This window comes from Notolepis coatsorum, assembly GCF_963971535.1.
Source record: "Notolepis coatsorum genome assembly, contig: SCAFFOLD_402, whole genome shotgun sequence".
In the NCBI taxonomy this organism is placed as follows: domain Eukaryota; kingdom Metazoa; phylum Chordata; class Actinopteri; order Aulopiformes; family Paralepididae; genus Notolepis; species Notolepis coatsorum.
In genome coordinates this window covers 68,698-82,976 of record NW_028169057.1, presented here as the reverse complement: position 1 = coordinate 82,976, position 14,279 = coordinate 68,698, and the positions used below count along the sequence as shown (strand labels likewise).

Here is a 14,279-nt window from a genome sequence, read left to right as displayed (position 1 = left end):
CAACCTCTAGTAACCAACAGGAGAGCTACACAACCTCTAGTACCCAACAGGAGAGCTACACAACCTCTAGTAACCAACAGAAGAGCTACACAACCTCTAGTACCCAACAGGAGAGCTACACAACCTCTAGTAACCAACAGGAGAGCTACACAACCTCTAGTAACCAACAGAAGAGCTACACAACCTCTAGTAACCAACAGAAGAGCTACACAACCTCTAGTAACCAACAGAAGAGCTACACAACCTCTACTAACCAACAGAAGAGCTACACAACCTCTAGTAACCAACAGAAGAGCTACACAACCTCTAGTAACCAACAGAAGAGCTACACAACCTCTAGTAACCAACAGGAGAGCTACACAACCTCTAGTAACCAACAGAAGAGCTACACAACCTCTAGTAACCAACAGGAGAGCTACACAACCTCTAGTAACCAACAGAAGAGCTACACAACCTCTAGTAACCAACAGGAGAGCTACACAACCTCTAGTAACCAACAGGAGAGCTACACAACCTCTAGTAACCAACAGGAGAGCTACACAACCTCTAGTAACCAACAGGAGAGCTACACAACCTCTAGTAACCAACAGCTGAGCTACACAACCTCTAGTAACCAACAGGAAAGCTACACAACCTCTACTAACCAACAGGAGAGCTACACAACCTCTAGTAACCAACAGGAGAGCTACACAACCTCTAGTAACCAACAGGAGAGCTACACAACCTCTAGTAACCAACACACACACACACACACACACACACACACACACACACATATATATATATATATATATATATAATATATATATATATATATATATATATATAATATATATATATATACACACACACATACACACAGACACACACACAGACACACACACACACTTTATATACTGAGAACTTAAAGTATGGATACAAAAAGCATCTTCTCTATAATGGCTGCCCCTCTATTACAGCACTGATGCAACTAAATGTGAGCTGTTTGGAATATTGTTAAAAACATCACCAAGTTAAACCAATTAAACCAATCAGGCATCCCTTGTGAATATTTATACATGCATGCATTTCTTGGTAGGACTGCTGGCAGCTGTAGCAACCAAGAGACTCATTATAATAGTACAATATTTATCAGAATACCAAGTAGACTGAGACTCACTATACTATTATAATATTCATCCCCTCCATGATGAGCTGACCGCAATGCGGTCCACGTTTAGCCACAGACTTATCCACCCCCCCCCCCCCGTCATACCACAAAGCGCTTCGGGCAGTCCTTTGTGCCGGTGGCAATCAGGCTCCACAACCAGGCAGGGCCAGGACGGGCTAACTGACGTGGACTGGAGGAGCTAGGTTGTGGACTTTAACCAACTAATTAAATTATTTAACATCACGATTGGACTTGTTTCTTTTTCTTTTCACCACTTTTAGCTATATTTGAGCCCTATTTTACCTATTTGTATCCCTATCTATTTGTCCATCTTGTTATTAACACATACTAATAAGTGTATGTTATGTATTAAGTTAACTGTTTTTACTGTTTTAAATTGCTGTTATGCTGTAAATGACATCTGAATCTCCCCTCTGGGATAAATAAAGGTTTTTTATTTAAATTTAAATTTCAATCAGACTGTGGTGTAGTGGTTAACACTGTCGCCTCACAGCTAGAAGGTCCAGGATTTGATTCCAGCTTGGGGACCAGGTGTCCACGTTGCCAGGTACCCAGGTGGGGTATCTCCCTGGCCTTTCTGTGTGGAGTTTGCATGTTCTCCCCGTGCTCGCAAGGGTTCCCCCCCGATAAGAGAAACCCAATGGAAAAACATGCACAACAGCTGTTGTGTCCATGACGAAGACGGACAGGAGCACTTGGATTGGTCCCCGGGGCGCTGCCCCACGCCGCAGCCCTTATCTGCTCCCGGCTGCCCTTGGGGGGGAAGGACGACGAGATGGGTCAAGCGCAGAGACTCAATTTCATCTGCGACCCAAAACATTTGCATGTGTGTGTCACTGCATGATAAATAAAGCCTTCTTCAAAAAGACCAGAATACCAAGTAGACTGAGACTCACTATAATATAACAATATTTATCAGAATACCAAGTAATGTTTTTGGGGTGAGAAATCCCATACAAAATTAACTATAGGAACCCTGTATGTATTTGTGCACACAAAATATTTCATATGCACAAAATACTATAGTAATACTATAATGATTCACCTTACATCTCTATAATATCCCGCTATAGAAATACTGCAATGAATCACTATCAGTATTTGTGTGGCACATGACATCTATAGTGTGCATGAAGAAAGAAACATGCATGAATAGGCCTACTGCAGGTTTGTACCACAGTTAACGCAGGAGATCCTGTAGACTAGTTTTTAAATGTTTGCACAATCATGTATCATCATTATTTATGGACTGGTGGTTAGACGTTGGAGCTCTAGTAGAGCAAACACACAAGCTTCCAATAATGGTGACTGTACTGTTCCCATGTGCAAAAGTTCGTTTGGACAGTCTGCCTTCTCTGTTAACGGGGCAAACTTATGGAACTCTCTGCCTACTGGCTTAAAACTGGAGTCCAATGCCAACGTCTTCAGCAGAGGACTCAAGGTATGGCTGAAATCAAAGCAGCAGTGCTCACATATGTAGACGCAAACTAGTTTTGTTATTTTGATCATGGACTCTTGCTCTGGTAACTATTTGTTATGATTTTAATTCTGTATTTTACTGTTAATTTTATTCTGTCTTTTAGAAAAGCCTCAATGGACTAGTGTTGAAAACTAGCACATGTGCTATAAACACGCAAAAGAACACATCTGGTCTGTCCACTGTGACTGGTCCAATGTAGCTGTGGTGTCCATTTTAAATAAACGTTTTCATTCATTCATTCATTAGGGCTGAGCCCGAACGTTCGGACCTTCGTTCGTTACGTTGGCATTCAAATTCTAAATCAACATTTGAATTCTTTATTTTTAATACAATTAAATAAAAATGTGTGTCTATTCATTCTGTTTAAACCAATGGGGTTTTTATTCACAGTTGCAGATAAAGATTAGGCTACACTAATATTATAGTATTAAAATTGATGAGTTATATTCATTAAAGAAAGTTGATTTAATAAAAAAAATACTCATTTAATCAGATGAATGACTTTATTCAAATTGAGGATTTAGTTTGAGGATCATTATTATAAAAAAAATTATAAGAATAATAATTTGAATATTCTTTTTTTGGTTCGAACGTCCGTTTGGAAAAACCCTGACGAAGTTCGAAGCCCAAAAACGAGCTTCGGGGACAGCCCTATCATTCATTCATTAATTCACTCAGCGCCCGGCTCAGCGCCCGGCCGGCTCACCTGTTGCAGTCGACGTGCAGCACCACGCGGGACCCGCTGACGGCCACGGAGAGCTTGTGCCAGCGGTCGTCGGCCAGGCTGTAGGGGAAGGCCTCGGTGTGAGACCGCTGGTCGGGGCTGCGGTAGTGAAGACGCAGCTCATTGCGTTGCCCACTGCTCTCCAACTCAAGGAACCTGTGAATATAAACAGTGGGGCTGTCTTAAATACTTCGAAGCTTCGTTCGATGGGCATGGGATTCGGATATGAAAATAAAATTCAAAAATAAAAAACAATTTAAAATGTTTTGTGCAAAATCAACTCTGCCTCTCTTTGTTAATTACAACAAGCAATGCTGTTTGTTATTTAAGATAAGGTCGGACTCGGCACTGACAGATTTGTGTTCATTGTGCTGCTTTTATAAAGCCTCAAATGATAGACTGCAGGATATAGTGTACACCAACATATCAATTAAGCAATGCAATGTGATCCGGATGTGGCACAGGCATTCTCCCCTATTTAATAACAATTTACTCCTTATTGAACAACAACCTATCAGATACCCTGGTTGGGAAAAGAAAGGCATACACACATTGGGGGATATCTTCGATGACTATGGTCTCCGCAGTTTTCAAGATATATCCAACAAATTTGACCTCCCCAGTTCCTCTTTTTTCTTCTATTTACAAATAAGAGCAGCTCTGAAGGCTCACGGCATCCCATGGGATGTTCCACTTGAGCACCACAGGTTTCACAAATTATTTTATGACAAGGAGACGTAGAGAGGCTTCGTCTCTGACTTTTATCGCCACTTACTTACGTCCTCATATAAGGTCCTTCCCCTAGACTCGGTTTGAAGGAAGGATATCCCAGAGCTGGAAGTAGATTTTGATTGGGATGCAGTCTGGGAAAATGTTCGGCTATCATCACGCAACCCAGATCACCAACAGATTAATCTTTAACTTTGTTCATAGGACTTACCTGACCCCTAGACGATTGTACCTAATGGGTCTCAGACCTGATTCTCGATGCTCCTTGTGTTCAAACGATGCTATTGGTACATATATGCATATGTATTGGGAATGCCCTCCTGTTGAGACTTTTTGGGAAAATGTTACCACTCAATTATCAGAGATTTTATTTCTGACCATACCGACACTGCCTTCTGTACTGTTGTTGAATGATGTTTCTCAGTTATCAACCTCTGTACATGTAAAGAGACTCATTTTGGTGGGTCTTACTGCTGCCAAAAAGTTGATAGCGTCACGCTGGATTCAACCGGATAAAATGTGCCCGAAGGTATGGATTCTCACCTATCTCGATGTGATTTATCTAGAGATATCTACTGCACGAATTTGAGGTGTTAATGAAGCCAGCATAGCAGTCTGGGTAGCTGTGGTGGATAAGACAAAGGAACGCATATAAATTTGGAGTTTTCTGATGTTGAATGAAGTAGTGGATGTATAGCCCACGTGGGGGTCCTGTAGGGGGGGGGGGGGGAAGCGAGCGAGAGCCCATGGTATTGTATTTATTATTTGTATGTCTTTTAGTCTACTTTCATTCTGATTTAATTACTAGTGGACTGTCATTATTGTTATTATTATTTATGTTATTGTCCTGTGATTTATTGTTGATTATTACTGTTACTGTATTGTTTGTCTTGTTTCACGTATAAAAAAAAAAGGAAAATAAAAAACATTTGTTCAAAAAAATATATAAAGCCTCAAATGACGGCTTACAATATTTCATGAAAGTGTTTCGTTTGTCTAAGATTTAAAAAGGTTTAAACTTTACAGCACTGACAAAGTTGAACAAAGTGCTGTACAAGTCCCACAACAACAAAAAATAATAAAAAAATTTAAAAAATTATTTATAATTATTTAATTTTTTATCTCGAAGCTTCAAATTTAAATCGAATCTCGGCCCTGAAGCTTCGAATTCCAAAAAAAATATTCGAAGGTCAGCCCTAATAAACAGTGTCGCGAGGTGTTTACAAGGTGGATGGATGGATGGATGGATGAAAGATGATGGATGATGGATGGGTTGGTTAGATATATAATGGATGGATGGATGGATGTATGAAGAGAGGTATGGGGGGTTGGATGGGTTGGATAGTTAAGATGGATAGAAGGAAGGAAGGATGGACGGATGAGTAAGGAACTTATAAAGAGGAAAAGGGGAGAGAGAGAGAGAGAGAGAGAGAGAGAGAGAGAGAGAGAGAGAGAGAGAGAGAGAGAGAGAGAGAGAGAGAGAGAGAGAGAGAGAGAGAGAGAGAGAGAGAGAGAGAGAGAGAGAGAGAGAAATAGTCATAGTCAGACAAAGATATAGAGAGAAATTTACATAGTCAGACACACAGAGAGAGATAGAGCAGTGGTTCCCAAATAAAATTTCATACAAATCTTAGTCAAACCTTTAGTATTATTGATATGGATATAGAGAGAGATGTGGCTAAGAAAGTAGTAGAAATTGGTGAACAGATGGATTGACTGGTGTTACTAAAGATACATGTAAACACAGTGTCAGCAGGACAGATACATGGAAAGGTGGATGGAGGGTGGAGGGGCTTATACTGAGAGAAGAGGTGGAGAGAGCTAGGTCTACAGAGACAGATGAGTGAGTATGTGATATAGACAGACAGACAGACAGACAGACAGACAGACAGACAGACAGACAGACAGACAGACAGACAGACAGACAGACAGACAGACAGACAGACAGACAGACAGACAGACAAATAAATAAATAGAAATCTAGGTCACTAGGAGAGATGGATATCATTCTCTTTTGAAGGGGCTGAGAATAGGAAACTATGCATTGTTGGGATCTATCTTAGTTTTATTTGGGATTATGTTGCTCCCACACAGCCATCAAATTGGGTTAACCAAGGAAATTAAAAGCAATTGATGAAAAAGATTGCTCTAGGGGTAGTCATAACCGTCATGTGATAATCTTTGATTAAGGGGTTGCCCTCAAAACTGGGGGTTTTTGCACACACATGCATTCAAGGCAGGAGAGTCACTTTTTCATCCACAGTCAGCAGGTGGCCGACCCCTCCCACGCCGGACGCTTCATTACTTAAGGCAACCATCTTGCGCCTACCACGCCCCCGCGGTGATGCGGCAGCGCCAAAGCGGAGCGGCAGAGGCGCGCAGGTTGCCGCACGCAATCCCCCCTGTTTTAACATTGACGGTTAGCTCAACTCGTTCGCCAGCTTGCTGTGGAGCCTGCGGTCCAGTTGGTGACAAGTTCGAATCACTTCAATATATTTTTTATTTTTTTTACGTTTAATAAATTTATCACCTCTCTATATAAACGTCTTTCTTTCGCCGGTTAAGTTTAGGCATTCTTTCGGAGTTGGTTAAGGTTAGGGTTAAGTTTAGGCATTCTTTCGGAGTTGGTTAAGGTTAGAGTTTGTCTTAGAGCATGGCAATATTTCTTTTGCCGGTTAAGTTTAGGCATTCTTTTGGAGTTGGTTAAGGTTAGGGTTAAGTTTAGGCATTCTTTCGGAGTTGGTTAAGGTTAGGGTTAAGTTTAGGCATTCTTTCGGAGTTGGTTAAGGTTAGAGTTTGTCGCAGAGCATGGCAATAGAATGCAGCCTATTTCCGCTCTGCCGCTCTCTCGCTCTGCCGCGGTCACATGGGTGTCGTGGCCAATCAGAGAAACGCTGAACGCAAGTTGGTTGCCTGAAGTGTTGACGCACCCCGGACACAGCCTCTTCACCCTGCTCCCCTCTGGGAGAAGACTGAGGATCCCAAAGGCTGTGAAAGCTCGTCATAGACTACGTTTCTTCCCTTCAGCCGCCAGGCTGATCAATGCCTCAGGCCCCCCCCCCCTCCGCCCCCAAGTGACACTGGCACAATAATATCAATGACACTAGCAAGAATTCTGCACTGGGACTGACCTGGAACTCTGCACTGCACTTTACACTTTATACACTTTATATATACAGTATATACTTATTCAAATGATAAATCCTACACTGCACTGTATTTGTCCTGTGTCTTGTTGTTATGTGAAAAGAAAAATGTATGGACAACTGCATACACTGTATCGCTGTGACAATTACCAATGTGGTATCTGAATCTGAAACTGAAGATGGATTCTCAAACATCCACCAAGCTCCTTTAGCCCCTTTTGGATCGCAGGCACCTTCCCCAGCGACTAGGGACATTATGAGCGACCGCACGGCCCAGGGTGTAAGCAGGATATTATTTGATCAGATTTCAGCTCCCGAAATGTCCCTGCTCTGGAGGGAGGACTTGCAGCGCTGAATCAGAATATTATTCTGAATGGTTGAGCATTCGCAGCATTTCATTTCAACCAGCATTTTCTTTATTATCTTTTTATACTCCTCTTTTGCAGACGTATATTATAAGCTGATGAATCTAGTGATCTATGCACAAAAGCGATTATTTCCCCCAGAAAATCTTTTAGTTACAACAATATTGTAAAAGTTAAGCAAGACTTGCTTAGTGTTTGCAGGTTAAGGATCGCTATTGCCTATTACTAGGCAACTCTGGGGCAAAGAAGATTGCACTCCAAACAAGCCCCGTGGAAATACCAGTCATCTGTACTCAAGGAAATGCGTTTAAGTATGACTATGACTATGCGTGAAATGCATATTATAAGCTGATAAATATAGTGATCTATAAACAAAAGCGATTATTTGTTCTCACACAAACACCCCCCCCCTCACACACACATACACACACAAACACTCCCGCTTTCTTTGACGAGAAAGAGATGTTTAGTTCTTCTTCTGCTTTTAATTTCTGGGAATGTACAACCAAATCCCGGCCCAGTGTTGGACTGCAGTCCCCCTGTGGATTTTAAATTTTCTTCTACCCCCGAGATGCTGGATTCCTCAGTGACAGCCGACACGTTTCTTAAACTTGCTAAATAATGCAACCGCAGAGAAAGGTCTGCACTTTGTCCATCTCAACGTGAGAAGCTTACTCAGCAAATGGATGAAATCCGCTCTCTTGTTACCGTGACAAATCCTAGTTTGTTTTGCTGCTCGGAGACATGGCTCGATAATTCCATTGACAGCTCCGAAATTGGTATAAACAATTATTCACTTGTGAGAAGAGATCGAAACAGAAACGGCGGCGGAGTCTGCGCTTACATCCGCTCAGACATTAACTATGAGCTTAGATCGGTCTCTACTGATGAAATTGAATCCCTGTTCTTTGACATTTACCAGCCCCATTCCAAGCCAATTCTATTTGGAATTTGCTACAGACCCCCAGTCTCGAACTCTTTTTATGAGAGCCTTGAGGCTGTATTGTCAACTTGGGGAGGGGAGGAGAAATAATGTATATTAATGGGCGATTTTAATACTGATGTCACAAATCCCTCTGTTCCAACCCACAACGCTTATACCAATTTCTGTAAACAGTTCAGTCTGAAGCAATTGATCTCAGAGCACACTCGGGTAACTGATGTATCCAAGACTACTATTGATTTAATCCTAGTTACAGACAAAGTGAACATCCCCAGGAGTGGGGTCATAGAGTATGGGGTCAGTGACCACTATCTCATTTATTGTTCGAGGAAGGTGCAGAGAAAGGTTTTTACTGGTCATAAAACTATCTTTGCCAGACCCCTCAAAAATTACTCAGGGGACATTCTGATGGCCCAGCTAGAGCAGGTGAACTGGTCTCAAGTTCTCAGGGCCAATGAGGTAGACCAAGCATGGGGCACTTTTAAATCTCTGTTCTTGAAGGTTATAAACTCTGTAGCCCCCCTTAGACAAACCAGAGTGAAGCAGCGATCAGACCCATGGTTTGACCACACCATAGGTGATAGTATCAAACGGAGGGACTCTGCCCTAGCCAAGTTTAACCATTCTCACGATCAGGCTGACTTTGATCACTTCAAAAAACTCAGGAACCAGACTCAAGAAAAGATCAGGATAGCTAAGAGAGAATACTTTGCAGAAACCATCAAGGAGAACAGCAATAACCCAACTAAACTGTGGAAAACCCTCAAGCAGCTAGGCTGTGGGGGCGATGCCAACCAAAGGACTACTGAGTCCAACATAGGCCTGTCCACAGACAAGGGAATGGAGTTTGATAAAAAGAATGTAGCCACAATCTTTAATAACTTCTTTACATCGGTAGCAGGTAAGCTTGTCTCTAACCTACAGTACCTCCCAAGACAGAGCAGTTTGGTGATGACTTTGTTTCCAACTACTATAGCCAACGAGGGGTTAAGGCAAACTCGTTCTCCTTAAGCAAGGTGTCAGTAGTCAAAGTGGCTGCGATGCTGGGTGAGCTCAAAATCAAGATTAACCTCTCACTGGACCTAGGCAAGGTACCCACAGACTTCAAGAATGCCAAAGTCATCCCTATATATAAAAACGGGAGCAAATCTGACCCCAGCAATTATGGACCAGTCTCAATTTTAAGTGTGTTATCCAAAGTCCTAGAGAAGATAGTCCATGAACAAGTCCAGGAATATGCAAGCAGCCATGACCTCCTGTACGACCTCCAATCCAGCTTTAGGAAGTCCTACTCTACTGAAACCTGTCTTCTTTATCTTACAGACAGTATCAGGAGGGAGATAGATTCAGGTAAGCTGTGTGGGCTAGTTCTTCTAGACCTACAGAAGGCTTTCGACACAGTGAACCATGACCTACTGCTCTCCAAGCTTAAGGCCTTGGGTATGTCTGAGACAGTGGTCAGATGGTTCTCTTCCTACCTTTCTGATAGGGTGCAGCGGGTTGAGGTCAGTGGCACTATATCAGAGGCCAAGCTCATTGTATGTGGGATCCCACAAGGAAGCGTGCTAGGACCTCTCCTTTTTTTACTGTACATAAATGACATGTCAGCAGCATGCTCATGTAACTTGTTTTTATTTGCAGACGACTCAGCCCTGCTAGTCTCACACAAGGATCAGAACACACTAGAACAGATGCTAGGTGAAGAACTTGCAGGGGTCAGCAGGTGGCTTTCGGACAACAGGCTTTCTCTTCACCTAGGTAAGACAGAGGCAGTACTATTAGGCTCCAAGCCCAAGCTCAGGAAAGCACAGGAGTTTAACATCCAGTTAGGAGCTGTAACCCTAAAACAGCACAAAAAAAAAAAAAGCGAAGTATCTAGGCTGTATGATAGACGGGAGCCTAGATGGGGAGGCTATGGCCTCCCAAGTACTGGGCAAAGGCACCAGGTACCTAGCTAGGAAAGCCAACCTCCTTGGCAGAGATAGCCTCAGGCTACTAGCAAATAGCCTAGTACTCTGCCACTTTGACTATGGTAGCGTGTCGTGGTTCGAGGGCCTGACAGTGACCATAAAAAAGAAGCTTCAGATTTCCCAAAATAAGCTGGTAAGGGTGGTAATGGGTCTTGGCCCTCGCACCCACATAGGGAGGAGTCACTTTCAGGAGCTAAACTGGCTTCCTGTGGACCCAGCTGTTACCCAGCTCAGACTGAACATAGTGCACAATATTATAAACCAAAGGTCCCCTAGATACCTCCAGAACTACTTCACCGGTCAACGAATCCCACAACCACAGAACTAGAGCAAGCATAGCAAACCTGAAGCCTGCTTCTTTCCGATCCAAACTGGGCCAGTGCTCCCTTACTTTCTCTGGAGCCCAGGATTGGAACAAGCTGCCTATCCCCATCAAGCAGAGCTTGAGCCTCCACAGCTTCAAGAGAAGCGCCAGGAAGTGGCTCATGGACAGAATACAGGAATAGCCCCCTATAGTTTGAATGGGTTTCCAATCAGTTTTTAGTTATTGTGGGGGTATACAATTTTAGCGAAAGGTTAGTCTTATAATGTTTTAAATGTATGTGTTTGGTGTTATTGTCGTGTTTTTGTTGTGGCCTAACAGCCCTGGGACCATGACGGAAATAAGGGTTTTACTCTTTCTCATGTTATCCTTTGGATCCTTGTTGTGTGTTTTCAATCAATCAATCAATCAATCAATCAATCAATCAATCAATCAATCAATCAATCAATCAATCAATCAATCAATCAATCAATCAATCAATCAATCAATCAATCAATCAATCAATCAATCAATCAATCAATCAATCAATCAATCAATCAATCAATCAATCACCCACCCACCCACCCACCCACCCACCCACCCACCCACCCACCCACCCACCCACCCACCCACCCACACACACACACACACACACACACACACACACACACACACACACACACACACACACACACACACACACACACACACACACACACACACACACACACACACACACACACACACACACACACACACACACACACACACACACACACACACACACACACACACACAGACACATACCCCCAAACACACACACACACACCACCCACACCCACACACACACACACACACACACACACACACACACACACACACACACACACACACACACACACACACACACACACACACACACACACACACACACACACACACACACACACACACACACACACACACACAGGTTTCACCTCTGCTCAGCATGATGGATGGAGAGCAGGACACCAGAGTTGAGACGGTCCTGCTTGAGGGTCACCAGCACAGTGAACTCTGACCTCTGCCTCAGCTTGGCCGCGATTCGCTCGGCCACCTCGGGTTGAGCGCGCACGTTCCTCCACGAGTCTAATGGGACAGAGAGAGAGAATGACACAATTTTTATTTAAATTTTTTATTTTTTTTAATTTGAAATCTTTATTTCGAACATGCAATGAATACAAACAAACAATAACAAAAGCAAAACACAACTCAATCTACATGTTCGAAAAGGAGTAGGAAGAAGTATACACTTATTTAATCCTACCCCTTTTCCACTACTCAAATGAGTGTACTATTTCAAAACATAAAAGAAAAAAAAAATATATATATATATATGCAAAACAAAAAAACAAAAACTATATATGTAAAACATGAAAGAAATAAAATAAAAATTTAAACACCCGTGAATATCAAGTCCCTTCCTCATCCCTGTACCTTGTGAACATCATTTCCTTATACATCAGTTTGAATTGTCTCATGTTTGGACATTTCTTTAGCACCACATTTAGACTGTTCCACAGTTTCACTCCACATATGGAGATGCAGTGTCTTCTCATGGTAGTGCGTACATTTAGCACCTTTAAATTGTGTTCCCCCTCAGATTATAACCCCCATCCCTATCAAAGAACAATTCTTGAATGTTTCTTGGAAGTGCATGACTTGACATTGTTCCAGTTGTTAGATAATGACATAACTGTTCCAGTTGTTAGGCGATGGTGACTGTTAGGCGATGGTGACATCATTGTTCCAGTTGTTAGGCGATGATGACATCATTGTTCCGGTTGTTAGGCGATGGTGACATCATTGTTCCGGTTGTTAGGCGATGATGACATCATTGCTCCAGATACAAATTCAGTCAGAAACTATTCAAACATTCAGCTCCACTTTAGTCAACAATAGAACTAGACACTGTCAGCAAACTGAAACATCCATTTCATCCATCCTCTCTCCCCATCATCATACTGGATGATTCCCAGGACCGGCATAAGTTGAGCGTGTGTATACATATTGTGTAATTGTTTTTAAAAAGTGAAACGTGTATAGTCTTCTGAACCTATTCACCCGTCTGTCAATGAACACAGATCAGCAGGTTTTATACAGTTTATCTAAACACCTTCCTAAAGTGTTCTTCACTCGTTTCCCAGAACAATCTGTTCATAGGATCTCAATAGCATACAGGCTGATTTTAGTTGAGTATTTATTGTATTTGTATTCCATCTTTATTTGACCAGGCAGGCCAATTAACTACAATTAACCGCCCTGGGCTCCAACCACCACCAGGATTCTGAACCTTCCCAAAGGTCAGTGAATACCACGATCACAACACCAGAGGGAGCTCCACAAATCATGTAAAACCCAGATTCGGATCAAACAAGGGACTAAACACGTTTCGCAATTATGCCACATCAATGTGGAACGCCCTGCCTAAAGCTGTAAAGGAATGTGAATCACTACCCACCTTCAAAAACACTCTCAAAAAACACCTACGTGAGACTGCAATTCGAAACTGGCCCCTACAAATGTCCTAACCTAGTTGTACAGTAAATGACCAAGTAAGGCTTTGTCAATATTCAAATGTACAGTGTAAAATGTGTGTGTGTCCCCTTCCCAACCCCCCCCCCCCCCCCCCCACCTCCAATGTACAGCCCTCACCCAACCCACCCAACCCCACCCCACCCAACCAACCTCCTCCAATGTACAGTTTCTATGCCAAATGTATATACACTCCTTTTCTGGACACTTTTGTATCACAAACAGTACTGTATTTGCAAATCTGATATGTCATAAATGTATAGATGTAGCAGTACTGTCTATCTGTATGTCATGTATGTCATATATGTTATGATGAATTGAAAATGGGGGACCCTGATGTAAACAAGTCGAAAGTCTTTCTCTGGTCTGCATCCCCTTAACAATTGTATGTATTGAGCTGTACTGTACTGTACCCATTCTGCAATCTGTTAATAAACTTTTCAATCAATCAATCAATCAAACCTCTAACCTGCCCGATGTGACAGGATTCACCAGCCTGCCTGGGGCTTAATGCCTAAACAGCATTTTATGAATTCAAGTTGTCATATTGCCTGGTTTGGGCCTAATTCTCCATGTGACTAGCTGGCTGTAAAGAGGAATCTTGTGTACTGTTATATTGAGCTCATTTCCATTCAGATATCTCGAGGTGAGAAGTCAAGGGACCCCTTTGAAAATGGCCATGCCCATGGCATTTTCCTCCCATCAAATTTAAACTCAGCTTAAACAACTTTGAATGTGAAAAAGTTGACTAGTCACAATGTTGCAGCTTGGACAAAAAGTGATGGCCTGCTACCAGTACTGTATTTGTAAATCTGGTATGTCATAAATGTATAGATGTAGCAGTACTGTCTATCTGTATGTCATGTATGTCATATA

General features: G+C 42.4%; 1 protein-coding gene across 1 annotated transcript in view; it reads right to left on the bottom strand.

Annotated features, from left to right (window-relative positions):
• Positions 1-14,279, bottom strand: part of LOC311248805 (protein kinase C-binding protein NELL2-like) — a gene marked incomplete at both ends in the record, with an annotated part of 69,951 nt that overhangs the window by 39,267 nt on the left and 16,405 nt on the right. The window contains 2 exon segments of the mRNA XM_084339633.1: positions 3,358-3,531; positions 11,807-11,957. Of these exon segments, the coding sequence (XP_084195759.1) occupies positions 3,358-3,531; positions 11,807-11,957 (325 nt within the window).